Source organism: Pezoporus wallicus, unplaced genomic scaffold (genome assembly GCF_028554395.1).
Source record: "Pezoporus wallicus isolate ANWC-B61680 ecotype Strahan unplaced genomic scaffold, APGP_CSIRO_Pwel_v1 contig_14703, whole genome shotgun sequence".
Lineage (NCBI taxonomy): Eukaryota > Metazoa > Chordata > Aves > Psittaciformes > Psittacidae > Pezoporus > Pezoporus wallicus.
The window spans coordinates 293,017-314,617 of NW_026635616.1; the positions used below are offsets into that span (position 1 = coordinate 293,017).

A 21,601-nucleotide genomic window follows, 5' to 3' on the forward strand; every position below is an offset into this window, starting at 1 on the left:
TGACACAAGCATGAAAGAAAGGATGAATAGGTGGGATTTTGTATTTGGCATTTCAGAACTAGGAGAGGTAATGTTTCCAGTTATATACACTTAAAATTATTTCTGAGAAGACATGTTGAACTTAAGCATTAAGCTAAATACTTGCAGCTCTACAGTATTTCATCTGTTATTCTCCAAGACATCATTCATTCCTTTGTTGAAAGTTTCCTTCTCAGCAGTATTTATCTTACTTGGAAAAATTACAGGTCTATGAAAGAGCTTTATTTTGTTACAGTGATTTATATAACTAGTTCTTTGCATACTGGTACTAAAGAAGTAGAACTTTTTCATAACGGCAAGGGGAGTTCATTAAAAAAAACCCACTGAAATTGTACAGCTGGAAATAAAAACAAAGCATAAAAGCACAACATTTCATATAACATGAGCTTTCAACTGAAATATTAAAAAAAAACCCCAAAACCTCCAATACCTTGCCATATTAATATCAGACCAACTTGAAAGGCACTGAGAATCGAAGAGTGCAACTCATATCCATACCTGTGAGAGTTAACCACAGCGAGACACAAACCTCCCAGGCAGAACATGGCACTGTACAGTCCATTAGGCATTCCTGGTACGTACGGCAGTTTTGTATTTTCTTAGGATAAACTGGAAATGGCAACTAAATATACAAACTACACTGTAATTCTGTGGGGGGAAACCTATCCAATTTACACCATCTGAAGACAACGAAACAAGGCATAACATATAGGACATTGTTGGCACAAGACTATGTTATCACATCAAAACACACCCTTTTCAATTTAATCCAGTAGATATATATAGGAATGGTGGTGGCAGAGGCAAAGGGCCAGGCCAAACATCAAATACGCAGTTTTAAGCATGTTAGTGAGGTCTTTTGTTTCAGAAACCTGACAAAACCTGAAGCAACCAAAACAATTTCAGAGGCAAGAAAGCACCCATCAAGACAGTCCAACCCGTTTCCAGGCGCTCTTCTTGTGGGCTGCGCGCACAGACTGAAGGATCCGTCCAGCATCATCTCTGTGCCCAAGGCTGCCTAAAGCTTCCCGTTAGCAAATGCTGCCTCCTGGAACTGAGGGACAAACGTTTTGAAATATGCCCTAGTAAAAAAACCAGAAAATGCATGGTTAGGAAAGGGTAAACTTAGAACTTAATGTGTGTGTGTACGCAGATAGGGTTTTAACAGAGAAGCATAATGTGACCATGCTCAGTGCAGTATTAGATCTCATAAATGAGTCGTGTTTTTCTTACAAGTGTTTACTACACAGTAGATCCCTACACACACTTCAGCTTTCTAGACCCAGCAGTACTTCTTTCCCCAGTGTCCTCCCCACCAACCAAATGGTCAACATCAGCAACTTGACATTGCCCATATTCTACCCAATGCAAAGCTCCAGAGATAAACTGTATTATGCACTGGAAAATAAACCTCTGAATGGCTGTAAAAATGAGAAACACAAGTGTGGCTATGCCACGATCTGCAGTGTTTTATAACTGGGACTTTCTAATGCAATTGATGTTCTGGGATAAAAAGTTGGGTTTTTTTTTCCCTCCCATGTTGAGGAAAGCTTCACATAGGGTACCAAAGGCCCAAAGACAGACAAGTCAAGGGAGCAGGAAAGTTGTGAAGTCAGAATACGTGCAGGAGATAAGCTGTTTATCTGTCTCCTTACAGAAACCTTGACGCAATGCAGAGTCACTGTTGATGGCAGTAGTTTACATAAGACTTAGTGAATAAATACTAACACTTTGGGTGAACTGTAATTCCTTTTCTTAGACTGAAAGTTAGAACATTATCCTCTAAATTAGGATGTGCTTTGTCTATTTTGTATCTTAGTCTATCTTCTTTACTAAGAATCAAGTGACTCATAAATCCGTAAAATGAGCTGATCCTAAGTATCCAAAATAGAGTGTGAACTGTACCTTCAAGTTTATTGCTCTGAAATACTCTACCATGTACTAAACATATTTTATGTGTCCCAATGATACTCTTTATTTGCAAGTTATATTAGAAGCTGCTTCATCATTCTGCCTTTGGTCTCTGCCTACTACTTTCTGCACCAAATTTTCACTTTCTCTCCTCCTTAAAAACAACCCAACGTTTTGTTTTGCGTTCACATTACTGGCCTTCATAAATTTATATATAAGGAGAACTGCCTCCTGTCCTCCCTAACAAAAGAACCTCTCCCCCCACCAAACCCAACAATCTAGAGTGGGAATAGCTGCAATTACGTTCATTACGTTCCTGATTGCTCTGCTGGTATACCTCCTGAAGCAAACACAGGCTGCTCCTCTTCGCAACCATGATACGTGTTTCATAATTTGGGTAGAAGCTTGGCAATCACTGAACACCAACCATACCTCACAATTAAAAACGCTGTGAGATCACAAAAGAGAATGCTCCCCTCTGTTTGTGAAGTTGTGCCTGGCAAATTAATTAACACAGAGCTGCAGTCAGCTTTTGTACAGAAGCTGTAAACACACACAAGGTGCCATCCAAAGGTTAAAAGAGCAGTGGAAAGTAAAAGCATTTCTGCACTGAGGAGCTGAGTGCAGAAAAGGAGAAGGGCAACCAGCACACGCATTTTATAGCACACACAGATTTGTGCTGTGTGTTTACAGATTACACTTTGATTTATTGAACCAAAGTTCAGAAAGCAGCCCTCATAATCATGCCCACAAAAGTGATTGTTCAGCCTGGCACAAATGCATGCATAAACCAGCTAAGAAGGTATGCCATGCCTGTCATCTGGTCTTTACACTTGAATGATGTTACTGCATTTGTGTTTTTAGAGCACACCTTTGGAACTGCAGCCCCTGGTCGGCCCTATGTAATTTTGCTAGCTCAAGGCATGTCATTTGCACACTGTCAATGCCAGGATCTATCATCCTTTTATTTCTACTTGCATTATCTGTCTTAACATTTAACTACATTTCCTCTGCTTGCTTATTTTAAGTAGCTTCTTCCTTCCCCTTTGATAGTGTCTCTGCAGACTCTCTTCCATGCACATGCTTTCTTACCGACTTGATAAATGTTACTTAAGACTTCCCTCTTCCTAAACTGTAAAAATTCTCAATCATTAAATGGGATGTAAGCAGAAGTATTTTTCTACATTTATTTCTTTTCTGAAACACCTCCTTTGCAGCATTTCTGCGCTTTGTATTAAACCAAACTTACTGAATTATATTGCATTGACTTAGGCAAATTCCAGAACGAATGCTTCTGATACCACATACACCCTCCCACACTATCTTTATCTACATTTGCATCCTTTCTTTTCACTGATTCCTACAGTAGAGCTTGTATCCTTTGCTGCAAATCTAAATCCAACACCTCCCTATGTTCTATCAGATGTACTATTTTGAAGAGGACGTTATTTCCCTGGTAGTTCAGATGGACCTCTTGGCCATGCTCCATGCACTACAAAAATTCCATTAGGCCTTTATAATTTGTAAATGTCTACTTTTTTCTTTCCTACTTTAAAGTACAGGCTTAGGTTTGTCCTTATCATTTGCGGTCTTGTCCAGACTGAAGCAGATGTAATACCACATGTTTACCCAGGATATATAACTCCATTTCTGCCCCTCTCCCACACACCCGAGGTATCTGGGATTAAAGACATTTTGGAAAACACATTTGGGTAATCATGGTTCATCACACACAGGCTCACACAAAAAATGAATTAACTCTCCACACCCCAAACCAAAAAGGAATCTGCCAAAAGATCCAAAAGCACAATACACTTGATAGGACTCTATCAGCTACAGCACATTTAACAGACTGAAGAGGAATGATGGGGAAGTAAGAGAAGGGAGGTTAAACTGCTTCAATATTAGTGGACACTGCAGACAGGGAGGGAATGGCAAGTGTTAGTGCAGAAAAGTAACAAGACTTTTTTGAGTACATATTAAAGAGTAGAACAGGCAGCAAAGACATTATGCACTATTAGAACTTGCTGGAATTATTAGTTTATTAAAATCACATGAAAGCCAAAGGAAGATTGCATTTTTACCAATTTATGTGCATTTCTGTGGAACCACTACTGAAAAGTGGTTCCTCTTTAGGAAAAGAAAGATGAGAATGAGCTACTTCAGTTTGGCTTCATCCGAGATGTTCTGGTTTGTAGAACTAAGTCGAAACAATCAGTTTGATATTAACCTCCTTATGTGTGGTCCAGCATTTCGGAGATAATGTATCTAGTCACACACAAAAAGGCCCTGGTGCATCACAAGAGACTGAAATATAAGTATAAACATAAGAGGTAATGTAGTCTCTTCAAAGGACCCAGTCTGTGAAGAAAGAATGACAGTATGAATCACTAGAATTTCTTGTCCCAGGAGGCACTGCGCTACTGCTAGCAGATGCATTACAGTGTCACATTAATAGCATTTTTTTTGCCATGTATTCAAGCAAAATTTCTTTCAGAACTTTTCATCTGAAATTTGGGACAAAACCATAGTTAAAATACTCAGATTTCCTGTGAAATGGAAATTCTGACATTTTTTTCTCCTCTGCAGAGATTACCGGTAAGGAGGAAAAGAACAAGCACCAGTTACTGGTTTGAGTAAGTGTCACCTATCAAACAACTGGCACTGAGGTCAAAGTGTACACATTTCCACACAGATAGGACCGTGACATGGATATATTATGTCACAACAAATTACATAAGAGATGGCAAGAACCTTTTTCACATGGAACACTATCCTTTTTAGAAAGGATATTGATTAATAGAAACACTCACACTTCAGCATCCTGCACATACAGGCTCGGAGAAAAAGCAAACGTAAACATGAACTTTGGAGAAAGATTAACTTCTCAGACCCTATCACATAAACTACTCACACAGATTTACACACCCTCAGTCACTTTGATGTGTGCTACACCACAAGAATTCACATAAACCCCTATTTTTTTTCAGGCAGCTTGCCACATGATCCTGTCAAGTATCTCTGAGATGCTTTGAAATTGTTATTGCTACATCCACTAGGTACACTTTTCAGCTCTAGAGAACTGCTACTAAAATCAGTAATTTGGATTATACTGAAGACGCAGAAAGCTAACTTGACCTATGGTTTTTCTAGCCTGTGTCATAGGGCACAAATCAGGTTTTAATCAATGCTTTTTTGCCTTTCTGGGAAACACGGAGTTCCTTCTTTCTCCTGCTTTACTCTACCAGGTTCATGGTGGGTCTGTGCCACAATGACCTTACACCAAGCTCAGAAGAACCATGTAAAATGCTCCTTCAAATACAGAAAAGCTGGTTTGTACAAAGTCCACAGATACCCTTTTATAGGAGTGTTGAGCACAATGGCTCTGCATCCCTCTTGCAATGGTTCAGATCTTAAAGAGTGTTTAAAGAGTTGCTTTCTTTTCAGCTTAGAGTGGGTGCCAATCTTCATACTCATACAGACACACGTCTAAACTCTTCCTTGAGTGCCTTACTGTAAGAATCTATTGTTTTTTGCCTATTTGTTTGTTCCCTCAAATGGTCATTTTCCAAGTTCAAGGTAGCAAGTTAAGGGGTTTCTATGGAAATTTTACTTCAGCACTCCAGAAAACAACACATTTTGCTGTAGTTAACTACTATATATACTTGATATCGTGCACTGAATTTCAGGTGCTACATTCAAGGACATCTGCTGAGAGTAAAGCACTTATCTCTCCTTCATCTTATTATCCAGTGGAAAGAACGTCTTGCTATTGCAAATGGTAAATATCTAAAAGAAGGCAGAATTGGATTACTCGTTGTTTACGTGTTTTCTAGTGATATAAAACACTGTGGTCCAAGGTCTCCAGAAGCCCATACATGTTTAAACCCTAGGGTGTGGGTTTGCAGTGCGTAAACCATACTTGACTCAGAATCCACACACTTTTGTGAAATTTCATTCTAATTGTTTGTTTGTTTGGTTGTTTTTTTTTTCCAGTATAAATTAGTGCTGGGTTTTTAAAATGTCATTGGTAGAAAAATCTGCATTGACCGTTTGATAACAACTTCTGCTGCAGATTCCTACGCTGAAAACCTGCAAAGGTTTTAAGTTACGTAGCTGTGATCTCCCATCAAACACCACTTCACACGTATTTGTGGTAACAGTTTTCTGCCATTGTTTTTGCTTGACTGGTGCTACAACCAAGTGTACTGTGGATTTGTAGTTACTGCTCATTGTGTCATAAAGTTAGAAGGGTTGTCTAGGTGTTCCTAGTTCTCTTAAAATTGTCACGTTGGAAACTCGGAGCAGAACATTCAAACTCCGCAAGGAAAAAAGCACACAAAATGCCATACCAGTGAGATTTCTGCTTTTTCTGTCTGGGACAAGGACATTCATCAAGGGGTGATGAATCATCTTCCTAAGTCATTCACAAAATAGATTCCCCTTAAAATCCTTGGTTCAATAGTGCCAAGTTTTTCAGCAGGCTGATCTCAAATCCATCCATGCTAGCCTTATTTGTACTCATGTTTTATGTGTTTCAACTCAAGATGTGGGAGTTTCAAGTGCCTTTTCCATCACAAGATGATTTAAGGAAGGGGATGAAGTAATCCTGATGGTCCACATCAAGTACAGACTTAGCTGTATAGCAACATGTCTACAGCACAGCGTATTCTGTCCCTGCATATTCCTTACTGGCAAATGAAAGCCCTTGATCCAAAATCATCTTTGCATAAAGACACTAGGGCTGTCATTACTTTCTGTCACCATATCAGGTGCACATACTGTGTTTCTTCTCATCAGAAGGCAAACTCAGGTTATTTTACTTGGATTTTTTCCTACTATTAGCTTTGAGAACAAGCATTATTCTTAAATACTACCCATTATTTCAATATTCTAATTCATTCTTGGAAAATATTTTAGCAGCTACCAGAAGTATGGTTTAATTCTGAAAATACTAGGCTCTAATTATAGAACCTTATTGTATTCAAAATCATTGTAGCTAATATATTTGATAAATACATCCCTTTTCTCCTACTGTAGACAAGGCATACAGGAAAACGTGGTGTTCTTTTCCTTAGCCTTTTTAAGCTAATACATCTGTCTTGGGCAAGCTCTCCTGTAGTTGCCAGGATCTCTGAGGAGTTCTGCATAACCTTTCCAAGTCTTCTGGAGCATGGTCTATAGCTAGGACACCCTCCTCCTCTGCAGTCCTCTGTTGTTTACATTGTCCACCACTGAGTTTGACTATCCTGGAAAGGCTATTATTTACCAGGACTGAGGTGAGAATTGAATCACACCTTTTTCAGCTGCATTAGGCGCAGCTGAGAGTCACTGTTGGGGCATTTACCCCAACTACTGTCCATTTCTCTTAGAGGAGTTGCAGCTCTAGGATTTCACTATGAGAATGGTGAGACACTGGAACAGATTGTCCAGAGAAACTGTGACTGCCCTATCCCTGGTAGTGTTCAAGGCCAGGCTGGACACGGCTTTGAGCAATGTGGCCTAATGGAAGGTGGCTCTGCCCATGGCAGGGGGGTTGGAACTTGATGAACACAAAGCATTCTATGATTTGCATCATTTGTACCCCATATTTCTTTCCTTTTGCACCCTAAAGGAACTGCTGCAAGGTGTCTTCATGTTTCTTCAATCCACAGAATCCTGACAGAAAAAAATCCAGTCTGAGATGACTGATCTTAATAAATTGGCTAGAATAGCAACGTTCTCCCCTCTTCCAATTAAATTAGGTGAAAACATGAACTAAGAAGGGCGTAGGTCAGAGTAAAGGACAGCCTGAGGCTTCTTGAGGTCTTTGACCTATTCCTCCCAGACTAGTATTATTATGCTGACATTGTGCAATAAAATCTTGTTATATAAATTATTTCAACAGCGCAGCCATAATAGAATTATAAAAGGGCTTTATCAACGCCACCCAATTAATCACTTTTTGAAGCACAAAGCTTTTCTGCGTGGAGCATACATACACATACGTACCGTGCCTTTGTACTTCTATGTTCCTGTTGCAACTTGTTTTGACTCAATGAAAATTTGTTTTGAAAATACTGTACACCTACAACAATCCTTTTTGGGTGCCAGACAAGAGAGTTTGTCCTCTCGTGACTACACAGGCAGAGCCAGCTTCATGGAAGAGTTTGCTTCATGGAACCATGAATAATTCACCTCCTGTGTAGAAGATATTTACCACCTCTCCAAACTCTAGGATCTGCTGATTGTTTATAACAGAACATAATCACAGATACCAACCTTTCTTTTTTATGTAATTGTTTTCTTTCTAAATTCCATTTGTCAGGAGCTATTTAATTCAACATGATTAGTACTAATTAACCAAAGGATCTTAGATTAAAAAATTATTACATTAATTCCAATAGCAGGTACGTATTTAGGTCATATTCCATAAGAGTGCTCATTAGGTCCTTAACAGGTGGTTATACCTTCCTCCTGCATCTCCACGCCTTGCATTTAACAAGGGCTGAATACAAAAGTGTGGAAATCTACTGGAAGCCCATTCTTTTGACGGGCCTCAGTCCAACGTCCAAGGCATAGTTTTTCCCTTGTAAATTCAGACGCAAGGCATTTAAACCTCTTTGCTATTTTTACTATATATAATGCATTAAAAACATATTTCCACTGGGCAAACTATGTTGTCTATTTATCCACAGGCACTTCTACAGCATTCCTCAACAGTCTAAAGATACGTGAGCACTCAGGGCAGAGCAGAATAACCCAGTCTCCTGCTTTGGAATAAATACAGGGTAACAGGAGATTAATTCTACACTAGTTATTTTATGACACCTCTATTAGGAGAAAATGACTGCTAAATCAAATTCTAATCCTCTCCAGATCTAAGATATTATGATGACTGAAGTGACAAATAGTTCTCAGCACTCTAACTTTTGGTTGCATAGCTGGAATCAGGCAGGCCCACAACATGACTGGGTGCCAAGTGGCAAAGGCTCAGGAGAGTGAATGAAGATCAGAACTATTATGGCATGCGCTAGGCATTCAGGAGGCAGCAGCACTTCTAAACCACCGTTTGAATCCAAACATCACTAAAACTTATCCAAGCACAGCAGCAGAATGATAAAGGTACCTTCCAGGATTTCTTTATCGCTTCAAATATACATAATGATACTTGGCATGGACTCATGTTTCTAAACTAAGCTTCTTGATGGTATGTTCTCTGGGATGTGGTTTATAATTTCCTTACTAGGCAGCTTTATCTATAGCAAATATTTTGCTTTTATGTGAAACACAATGTCTACACAGTTCTTCATTTTATACATCTCCAAAACTGGCAATGCCAAGCAAACATCTGAAGTGTTTATACAACAGCAAGACAATAGTTCTTAAATTACTGCTACTGTAACTGGCTACACACACAAATGTACAAAGCAGTGCACGATGCCATTATGCTGCTAGCAATTTTTTATTCCAGGCGCCAAACAAATTCATCACAATCTCTCTTCCTCTTCTAATATTTCTCTCTCTCTAATTCCTTTTGCTGTGATTTACCTGCAAGGAGCTTAGTAAACTTCCTATGCTCACTTCTACCTGCCAGTCTACCCAAGGCACTGACCGTGCAGCCAGGCTGATGGACAGACAGTAATCAAGCATCAAGTGAGCTGGAGGTCTGCAGTGGGCAGCCATTAAAACACAAGTTTGTAAGAAATATTATTGCCTTCAGCTCAGTTCATTGTATTACATGACAGAAAATTGTCTCCAGCGGTACAAGCAAAACAAAATGTGCTACCAAAACCATAACAGGAAACAGTGGTAGAACTACTGAAACTAAGTACACATCTGAAGTTAAAACATTAAAATCCACTCATGTCCAAAAGCTGTATTCTGTATTTTACTAACAATACCTCCTTCCTCCAGAAGCTGTTGGATTTATTACCATTTCTGATTCATGTCATGCAAAAAGGTACAAGAAATGGTTATATTTAGACATGTTTTTCATCGGTTTGCTGATTGCAGAAGTAACAGGTGGCTTTACTCAAATGAAGCGCACAGAAATAAAACTTAAATTTTCATTTGGTTATACATTTTTGTGTCTGTTCCAATGAAATATGATATCGATTGATTTTATAAATGAAGTCAAGAAGTCAACACAGCTCTGCTGTAAAAATTAAGATGATTTTGCTGCCCAACTTAGCATAAAGCAAAATGAATCTGAACAGTCTGTTCAAATCATGAAACACCATAAATATAACAACCTGACTAAAGGCAAAATGTAAAGGAAGGGAGTTCTTAGGGAACTGCTGTGGAGCCAGGACTGTAGGTCATTATGTAGGCTGGCAATTAATGCTTATTTTAAAGTAGCAGCATAAGCAGGGTCAACTTTGATTCCAAGAATATAAGAGCTCCCAAGTGCATAGGCCTTACGTGACATTACAGGCAAAAATTGCAGCCACTGGACATAACCAGTGCGTAGAGACCAAGGCCAGCAATTATGCAAGCGACCTTTCTGAATCATCTGGAAATCAAGATTCTGGGATTTATTCTCTCACAGGTTTCCAATGCAGATATTTGGGAATTGACAAAGGTGCACTGCACAGACACAGTGGCTCTATGCGTCCCAAGGCACACATAGCTAAACGAACCTCTCTTTTTGAAACAGTTTTATCAATGCCTTCTTCTTGCCAGTTCAAGAGATAAACCCTTCACTTCCTTTACCTTCTCCACAATGTACATAAATAGACTTGCTTTAGTCAGATGAAGGCCTGCGGTTTTAGATCATAGCAAATTTTGCTTCTGCTTTCTTAACATCCATTTTCCCCGCAGGGGATTACTCAGTGCTGGGGTACCGGGTGTCTGTGAAGGGGGCACTGGAATATCTCTATCACAGCACGGTCACTCCACTTCGTTACCAGTGGATCATGAGAACGAAATTCCAAGACCATCACGGAAAAAGTCAATCTTCATATAGCCTTTTAAAATACAGTGCTAATTCATAGGAAATTTCCAATCCTATGAGCTACAGTGTGACAAGCCTGCTCTATTTTTCCTATTTGCTGAAGTGCCATAGCCATATTTTTCCACTCCAGGTAAAGGTTAACTTTTTAAAGAGATACTGTTTATTCAAGACACTATTTCCTTCTATCTAGGCTACATAAATACATGCTGAACTCTATTGTTGGAGAGCAATTATCTAGCAAATTATTTAGTAGATTTGAAGGAGAGAGTCAATGCCAAGATGCAATTACAAATCTCTTTTGAGCATAAAAGGCCGGGTGAAGAATGTGATGAAATAAGGAGGGGGGAAAAGCAGGGACCATGTAAGAAGTAGAGAAAAGAAGAAAAGACTGGGCAAAACCACATTCAGCAGTGAAGCTTGCAAAGAAAGACAAGTGTAGAGATTCAAGAAGAGAGGAGATCACAGAAGTAATAATGGAATTTGAATGATCTTTAAGAGATTACTGAATCCCCTAATTGTACTTTAGAGGCAGAAATGAAGGGTTACAGATGCACCCATAACGAGTCTGACAACCAGCATCCCTGAAAACAAAGTTTGCTTGCAGGTGAAAGCACTGATTTCATCATGCCATCCGCTTTTCTTTGCCAGATTGCTTATCAACAGGGGCCGAAGGCAACATACCAAAACATAAAAGAAACCTCCTTGGATATTCATTAGGAAAAACCAGTCAGAAGGAAAGGGATGAGATGCCACATACCTGTAATTACATCAAACATATTAAAGACGTTATTTCTCTTTACTCTTTAAAACATATATGTTTGCTATCAGAAATAAGAGGAAATTCTTAAAAAGTCAGACCTCTCCAAATGCAGAAAAAAGGCAGAAACAAACCTTGACACTTACAGGTAAAAGCAGAGAAAACGCAGATCAAAAATGAGTGAGGAACAAACTAGCTGTGGCCCTCCAAATAACTTGTCAAACTGTACAAAAGCCAGTCAAAAAGTACAAAGAATGCTCAGAAGAAATAAAGTCACAAGGAATAACTGAGAGGATTTTTGTATCCAAGTTCACTGTGGAGGCACTTGAAGCTTCTGTACCGGAGCCCTGCTTTATAAGGGATGTACCAAAAGATCTGATTCACACCGAAATGTCAGCCAAAAAGTTAACGAACAAACCAACAAAACACACACAAGCAAATCAGCAGGCCCATAGTACATTCACACCTGAGTTCTAGAGAAACTCAAGTGTGAGAAAGTTAAATTCTTCTATAGCTTGTAACCTCCTGCTCAGAACAGCTTGGTACCAGAGAAGTGTGATGTCAAGTTAAAAAAGTTCTGGGAGGATAGAGAGAACCGTGGACCAGTAAATCTCATGTCTGTACCTTCCAAATTGGTAGAGCCTGCTGTAAGAAAGCATACATGTATAAAAAGCCCAGCATTAGTGGACTCAAGTAAATATGATATATTGGATAGGAATCAAACTTCTGCTTCATAAATGTCTTATTTTCTTAACATACCAAAACCATGTGGACAAGAAAGATTCAAGTGACACACAGTGCTCAACTTTCCTACAGGCATTTGGGAAGCTTTTTCAAAGGCTTTTAAAAAACTGAATTACCACAGCAAGAGAAAAGACCCATAAGTGGACAAATAGCAGGTCAAGATAAGGAAAAAAAAGATAGGAATGCGTGATGAGTACTGTTAGGGTGAAGTCACCTGAGAACTGCACAGAAATGGGTGTTTTGACCTGTGCTGTTCAACATATTACTACATGACCTGCAAAAATGAGCACAAGAAGATGGCAAGGTTTGCTAATGCTAACAATTCAGTAACAGAAGGAAAATTGAGGCACAATTATGAGGAACTGCAGATGGTTCTGAACTGCACAGGGAGACTGGGAGATAAGATACCAGGTGAAAAGTCAATATTGACAAACATGAAAGGGAGATATGTGAGGAAAAAGACTTAATTTTACATACACAAAAAATGCAGGCTCTGAAAAACAGATAGTAAGGAGATCTTTGTGCTAAAATGTTGGTGTAACCTTCAGCCATATGTGGAAAACCAAACCGGATGTTATTAGAACTGGAATAAAGAACAAACCTGACAGTATCTGTTAAACTGTCCATATGATATATCCACCATATAAATGCACAGTGACTGTATCATGAGTAACATGCAGTTCCCAGTCTCAGAAAGAATATGGTAGAAATAGTAAAGGGATAAAGAAGTGGGACAAGGGCATTCATAAATAAAAATGGTTCTGCAGCAGGCCTGAGCAGAGCAGGAGGAAAGGTGATAGAAGAGATGTGAAGAGCTTCATAAAATCACAAAGGTTATGAAGGGGACCAGTGGATTAATTTGCTGCCTTTTCATACAAGAGCTAGAGGGTAACAACTGGAGCTAGCAGGAGGCAGGAATGCAAAAAGCCAACAAAGCTTGTTCTTCACATCACACATTTTCTGTGCAATCCCTTGCCACAGAACTTTGTGATGTTATGATGTGGGTTCAAAAAGCAATCAATCAGGAGGAAAGCTAGGTAGAGCTATTGAATAGAAACCAATAGAAACTGCACCAATTCTGGATATACACTTCCTTGAAGATGGTAGAACACGCCATGAAAATATGACTACATGCTCTGCCGCTCTCTTCCACTACTGGCTACTACCTATTAACAGAGCCATGACAGAGGGTTAAATGAGTGTTGAGTTTGACCTAGTTATGATCATTCTTTGTATTTAACAGAGCAATTACGAATATTACCCTAAAGACAAGACCATGAAGCCCCCCTACTATTTTTACTGGGCTGTTTATTTTGCAGTTGATCAAGCATCAGTATTTATCTGGGCTGTTAAACTTCAGCTCCTTCCAAAACCACGTATTTCTGTCTACTGTTTTCTCTCAAGCAAGGGAAGACGTTTTTTTTGCATCAGCTCCTAACTATAATTCCATGCTCTAATATAGATCTATCAGCTTTATAAATACATAATGGAGCTCTCTAATGAAGCCAAATCAGGCAGATTATCATAGTATTTCTGGATCACCACCTAACCATGGTTATCTAAGAACCACCTACATGAAATTCCAGCCTTTAATTCCTACAAAGCAGTTGTCTTCCAGCAAAGTGCTATTATATTACGCTTATACCAAGCCAAGTCTTCCAATCTCTTCAGTGCATTTCTCTTATCAATATATGAGAGAATTCTTTTTGCAGAAAGAATATTTACTATATATCGGAATGCACATATGTACAGTTCACACATATACATGATGTCTATATAAAAACACAGAAAAACTAGTTTCTTAACAGATTTATTTCTATGCACTTCCTATAGCAGTTATACTCCTCGTCTTTAAATAGCTGCTTTTCTTTTCCCACAGTCAAAGCTTTAATGAGAAGTGACCAGAAACAAATATCCAGGCCCTTCTGTCTTGGCTGAAATCCACGTAATGCATGACAGCACTGAAGATCCCTGGCAGGCACCTGTCAGAAACTAACATACCATAACTTAAGAGTCAGGCTTAATTATCCAAGGAGGCATTTAAAGAAAAATATGTGAAAAATATGACTCAAGCAGTGCAACCATCACGTGTATGGACTGCATTGTGTAGTGTATGCAGAGGAACAATGTAAAAATTAACTAATAGGGAAAATTCTAATGAAAAGCTGTATCTACTTTGCCTCTTACGTGTTACAATCAAAACAATTCTGTTATTAAGGTTTGGTGATAAATCAACTGCAGACCACGCTACCAGGACAAATGCAATCCTTGAGTATTTTAACTAAACATCACTTTTTTTCCTATTTGCCTTTCTACTTTTCACATAAAATTCTGGTCAGCTGACACGCCCACAGAAAATCAGTTTTGATTTAATAGTCTATAAAATAAATTAACTCCTTTGTAAGCTTCACACGGCTGGTCGCCACTTCTCTTCTTGTTACGGCTGTCACAGCGTATTGGCCCTTTTGTGTTCTGAGAAAGAGCCCACCAACTGCTTCAGGCAAGGAAATCACTTTTGTTCAGTTTCTGATATGCAACTATCGAAGACCAATGAGCTAAACAAGTGACCTAACTCAGCACCTCAGCCCTTAGTTTGTACCTATCCTGCTGCTCTTCCCCAAAACCATCCTCTGAGCCTTGCAAATGCCCTAACACACATGGCTATGGCAGGGTGCTGTTCCTGTGTCTCCTGCTCCTGTTCCTTACTCTACAATTTCTCCTCAATTTCTTTTGAAGCTTAAGGTAATGCACAACAGAGCCAAAGACAGTCAGGAGAAAAGCTCTGTGAGTGAGCATATGCAAATACAAACAAGTTAGTTTTTGGAAATCTACTCTTTAAAGATGCTTAATGTGCATGAAAATCACATAATACACGCAAATACAATTTGCTACTTTTATGTGTAAGCAGGAAAAATACTGAAATACAAACCAAATAATGACAAATGATTTATTACCCTAATTACACCTATCAAGGAGAGACGATTATAAAAAAGGTGCAATGTTTACATGTAAACTGTATAGCGAGATTCAAAGTAGTATAGATGGAAAACAAAGGCTTTACGGAAATAGAGAAACCTCTTACTTTAAGAGAATTTAAAATGTAGTAAAATGTGAAAGAGTTTTGACTTAATAAAAAATGTAGGAGTTGAAAAACTGGCTAATGTCAAAATAAAATTAAAAAATCACTAGGGCACTCAAAATTTACTGAATACAAGAGCAAGTGTTTGACATATTACAGCTGAGTTTGTCTTAACAACAACACAACAATTGTGTCCCACTCTTTTTTTCCCAAATATCCTTTTATTAGACCAAAAAAATGCATTTCCTTTCCTTGCCAGGGAACATAAGAGCTTAAAGCAACCACTTCAGCCAAATAGCAACTAGCATCTTCACACGATAGCCATCTTCCAATTTGATGATACTCAAGGAACAGGTATTGATGAGGCTGAAAACGCTACAGCACCAGCCTGACACTTCCTAATCATAGCATGCTTATGCTGACCACAAACCATAGCTGCAGCCACGCTGGTGATATACACGTAGCTCCACAAGATGTGTCTGCACATAATCTTAAGACCTTATGGCAGAACAACAGCCAATATACAGTTGAGCACTAAGAGCCCTTTTAAGCTTTCACTCTTGCAGAGCCCTGAGGGATATGTAAAATGAACATCCAGCAAACACCAGTGAGTGGCCAGGGACAACACTTACCCAGAAAACAGCTTTATCAGCCCCCTTGAAAGAAAGAATATGAACCCTCAGAACAACTTTTTATTGTGATCCTGCTATTTTTAATGAAGAGCAGGAGGATTTATGTAGGATAAAAGAGTAAACTGAGTCTTAACTTGCCCGGAGTATAACCCAAGTCTACAGAGCAGCACTGGGTCAGACAGAAATTGGGCATCTAAGAACTGAATTGAATTTGTATAAACAAACAAGCTTTATTTACTGTATTCCTTCATAAAATCCCAGGCTTGGAGTCTGCATGTTCATTAAAGAATCCATTTATGTACCCTTGAATGCTTATTTAAGCAAAAACAAGAGAGCTTTCCCATGGAAACCACACAGAGATGTTTTACTTCACACGTACACCACAAACAAGGCTGCTAACTTTCCATAATTTACTGTATTTTCTTAGGCTTGCTATTGTACTTTAGGACCATATCTTTTGGAGAAGCTGCTGACACAGGATGCCACAGATATATAAATAAATTACCTAAGACAGGCAAAGCTTGAGATGCTAACTGAGAGGAAACAGAATCTCAGCAGCTTGTAAGAAAATGGTAATGTCTTTGGCTTCCCTGCTCCTGGCTGGAGGAACAGGTTAAAATTTTGCATTTAGCTGAGAAACGAGCAATCTGGAGGCATTTGGAATCACACTGTTTAATCAGGCCTTGATTTGTCCCTTAGAATTAAATCAAGCCAGAGGGCAATCCCTGGGCTAAGACAATAGCAAGCTTCAGTTACCAGATGCTATCTCTCAGTGAGGAATCTAAGTCATTGGGCCTCAAAGGAGCCAGGTGATTTTAAAAGCTGCTGGAAAAGGACACAGAGAAAGAGAAACTCGATTTCATGGACTTTATCAGACAGGCATAAATTGGTCCAATCTTTCCATCAAGAACATGAGCAGTTTTTCCCTGCGAATGAAGAAGTTCCTCCTAAACTGATACTCTGATTTGAGAACTTGCCTCTTAAATCGAGGTCTAAGTGTGAATGCATACAATCTACTTATATATATATATGCATTTTAGGGGGGGTAATTTTGCTCCTCCTTACAGTTACTACTGATTGTCTCAAGGCTACAGCAAAGGGTGAAGTCCCAGCTTCAAAAGAGATGCCTACCTCTGCTGGGGGCCACAAAGATAAGCAAGGATACCAAGATTTTCAAGTTTAGCCCTGAGTTGAAGGCATTAAATAGGCTCACCTGGTTGGGAAAAAAACCCAACAACCCTGGGAGAAGGCTGGGCACAGAGTCAAAGTCCCTTTGGCATGAACTTATGACAGCTCTGCCTATGAATAAGCAGACTGCGTCGAGCTGCTGAAAACAGACGCAGGGCTTGCCAAAATTGAGGACAAGGAAATTGCTGACTGGTGTAATTTCAAAGCTGGTGGTGCTTCTATACCTATGAGCAATGTGGTATACATTCTTCATTCAATATACGACTGAAGAGCTAGTGAACCCACTTGGTGCAAAAGCAAGTAAAAGCCATCCTTGAAGGTGTCTTAAGCTACATTGAGGAAGATGCAGACTGATCCATCAAGTGTCTCAGAACAAGGGCAGAGAATGTGGTCAGATACCAGAATGTCAAGTGGGAGACGCTGTGGCCCTAGAACAGTAGGGCCAGAAAGATAAACAGAGCTGTTTTGTCTCAAAGGATGCCAAGTACTTGGGGGACCATTTGGCTAAGGAAAAAGACTACATAAAAGCAAAACCTAATGGACAGTATTTAGAAACACAAACAAGCTGTCTCTGATTTGCCAGGGTTAAATTTCCTTCAGCTGAGCAGAATTACATTGCTTCTGGAGGCTAAATCATGTATCCTCCTTTTCTGTTTTTATTTGGGATGTTTTGACGTGGTGCTTGAAGTAATACATTTAATTAGAATACTTCCGTATATATGTTCCCGTATCCTTGTCTATATATATTCCTATATTCTTGGTCCATAATGTGGCTATGGTAAAAACAGAGTGAAAAATTATTTGGATGTGTTGAAACACACTATTCTAAGAAGCCCTAGCAAATATTTTAGGCACTGTTTACATAAGGTGCTCAATTGTGTTAAAGATCCATCTTAAAATATGCTCACACGTATTGTAACATCATACTTTTCTTGATACAGATTTATTTATGGTACCTGCTGAGGAATCACTACTTGTTCCTGCAAGCAAAGCGCTTTTAACTAGAGCGGCTTCTCTGTCTCTGCAGCTCAATGATAGTTATTTCAGACACTGCAGCATACTTTCTTCCCCCGCTTCTCATCATCTTTCTCATATTACGTATCCAGTGTAAAACTTAAATGCGAAGGCTCAAAGAGAGGAGTGAATAACCTCACAAAACGCACATGTGATAGTAAGTGTACATACTTAGTGCTTTTTAAAGGAACTGTTACAATACTTCTGAATTTCAAGTGCAGGGCAGAGAAGTCCACTTATAGACACCCACTCAGAAATGAACGCACTTAGCAGACAGCACATAGGTACTTGTAAGCCTCCAGCTGCGGAAGAAGTGCATTTTGTAGTACAGTTATAAAACAAGCCACAGCAATGCTTCCATTTTTTTTTTCTTAACAAAATACTCCCAATATTCTGCTAGAGAAAAGAAATGAGTCCACAAAATTCAAATCACATTTGATCAAAAAATGGCTCTCCTCGACAGTATGGCAGCAAAACCAAATACAAGGGAAAAAACTCTATTACAATGGATCAAAATCCAAAAATCAAATGTTACTTGATGTTCTCCATAAAATTTAAATATATAAAATCTGCAAATGCTTCAGTCAATTGTTGTTCCCTTCCATCATTTCCAAATTACAGTCTCTGTCCATGCCATTCATTTGATTTACTCAGCTTGAACAATTTTCATTTGACTCTTATTTACGCATCCTTGCTAATTTAATTTAATCTTCTGATTGTCATTCAGAACACTCATCCCAATATGCCTTGTTATTTATGCAGTTTGATGCCTTTACATGCTGAATGATAACCAGCCTGTTTAAATCTCTTGCTGCTCTAACATTTTTACACTTTGGAAAATTGAAATATTGCAGCAAGGCTGTTGCCCATATTGCTCCACTCAGGTAAAATCTTACCTAGTATATGAAAGGGGCACCACTCCCCGTGGCAGCTTGCCCTTGCAATAGAGCCACTCTGGGGAGGCTGTACTGTCATCTTTAACTAACGGAGATGCTCAGACTGAAGTAGTGTCTCCCCAGCCTGAAATAAGGGCTTGCAGAAAAACTGACGAGGAAGGAGTCAGCGATTCTCTGTTTCTAGCCAACAGAAAAAGCAGCAAAGAAAGAGACAGTCACACCTTCAGATAACTTTCTCATGTTCTAATAGGACTGCCTCCTATGCCAGATGAGTGGTTTGCTCTACCTCCTCCTGTTCTTCTCCGCCTTTTTATTACAGCCTAATTCCATACCTTTCAGGTTTTTCTTCCTTGCTCTCTCCATCTCACATGCTTCCCTTCAGGGTCGCCCCAACACCCACACAAAACCATGCAGTTACCTTGACTGACTGCTACCATGCAGATTACTCCTGCTGGGGGCTACCTTGTTTGCTTACCCTGGAAGCTCTTTGGAACAGCGACTGTCACCACTCTGTGCCTATACAATGCCTATCAGAAAGAGTCTTCTTTTGATCAGTCCTCTGGCACTAATGTAACATGCATGATTAATAAAGTATGTCTATACTCATCAGATAGAGAACTATCAGTGAACAAAAACAAGTTCAGCTTTTGTAATGCTGGAAATGTACAGTTAAATCCACTAAACTTCTACTGGCAGAAAAACATGCAACACATGGAATCCTTAGTAGGAAACAGCAATCAGACTTACTTTGCTCTCTTGGCCATTTCATTGCCATCCCAGCGGGGGCTGTAAGGGTAATTCTTCTGGGCCTGGGAATACAGCTGGCCACTGTTAGTGAAGTGGTAGACGGACTGAAATGTTAGGGTTGGTTGATCTCGAGGAAAGTATAGGGGAAGGTCAACTGAAATACAAAAAGGAAAAGAAAAAAATAGTCATAAAAATTCACCACTTCATTTTGTTTTCCTCTTTTTTTTTTTTTTAATTGGGAATATAGAATTCCTTTCTATTGATTTAAATGAGAGAAAAGGATTGATAATTAAAATACACTTCTGTATTTCTTATAAGTAATGTTTCCAACACATCACTTTGTTCTATCAAAATGCTTCTGTAAAGTACGTAATTAAATAACGTTTAGCTAGAGTATCTCTATGTTAATCATAATGTTTACACCATGATTATTTTGTTATCAAAAAATATAACACAGTTATTTTCCTTTACAGTGAAATTCTCCCTTTTTGAAAATTCACAAAATAGTTTCTGTTTGTGCTTTCCATTCAAGAAAGAGATTCCACTTCATCTGCTTTAGCCTATTCATTTTGGTGCCCCCATGGACATCATCATTCTCATTTTACAGCTATCTGAGACCTAAAGCGGTTACATGATTTGATAAAGGATGTAGAAACATTCAGTCACATGAGTTGGAAAAGATCTCCACATGCTGTCATCTGCTAGACAAAAAAACCCAACCCACAAAGCCAAAAGCACACTGCAAAGTCACTAATACCCAAAATACCTCGCTAAAAATAAAAATCAGAACCTCTTAGTTCCCTTTGCTTATCACTGTCTCATGATCAGCCAGGTCTGGCAGAACAATAGTCTGAAACAGTTAATAATATAGTCAGAAACTGTTTCTTAATCTTTTAATTGCTAGATTTATAGTTCAGATTTGCTTGCTCTAATTTTACTTCAGCTTCAGAAATCTGCAGTTAAACTGATTCCTGACAACATACTCGAATTATTTACATTAAATGGCTAATCTAACCCCAAAATCAACAAAAATGTGCATTTCTTTAAAGGTGTAGACTTCACTTTTTGTTATCTTTCAAATCCCGGTTCTTTAATTCTGCACGATGAAAGAGCACTGCTACGGAATAGTATCTCCCTGTAAATCTTACATAAATTCCTATTGGTGTAGCGATGAGTCAAATCAATTAATAGGACTATAATTAATTCATATTAGCCTGGGTTCTTGGTATTCTCTCTGTCACTTCACAGTCCTTTTTCAAGAGAAGGAAAGACTCCTGAACAGGTTGTAACAGTTGAAGTAGGAATCAAAGCAGGTGGCAAAATCAGCACAAACAGAATTTGAAGTGAAAGGAACATTACAGGACTAAGACCATCCTCAGGCACAAGAGGATCTCCCCTCCAGTACACTTGGTAATGTGCTGTATTTTCCACTTTTAAATGCTTCATGGAGCAGAGATTCCAGCACTTCCTCTGAAATCTCTGCTCACAGACTGAGCCATTGGTGTAAGATAGGTTTTATTTTTCCAAATACCACGCTGTCATCCTGTTAGTTTCCTAACTTTTTAGTGTCTTCTAATCACACCTGAAATTCTTGGATGCACATCAGACACACCACAGCTCCCTTGCTCCTAAATTACCCTCCAAGCTCTATGAGTAAAA

The 21,601-nt window shown here is 38.9% G+C and overlaps 1 protein-coding gene across 2 annotated transcripts in view; it reads right to left on the reverse strand.

Moving 5' to 3' along the window:
- Positions 1-239: 239 nt before the first annotated feature.
- The window catches only part of BABAM2 (BRISC and BRCA1 A complex member 2), a 161,634-nt gene continuing 140,272 nt past the window's right edge, over positions 240-21,601 (reverse strand). For both annotated transcript variants that reach the window (XM_057397022.1, XM_057397023.1), the window contains 2 exons: positions 19,943-20,096; positions 240-1,121 (listed from right to left, as the gene is read on the reverse strand). In XM_057397022.1, the coding sequence (XP_057253005.1) occupies positions 1,058-1,121; positions 19,943-20,096 (218 nt within the window). In that variant the 3' untranslated portion in view covers positions 240-1,057. The remainder of the gene's footprint in view (positions 1,122-19,942; positions 20,097-21,601) is intronic.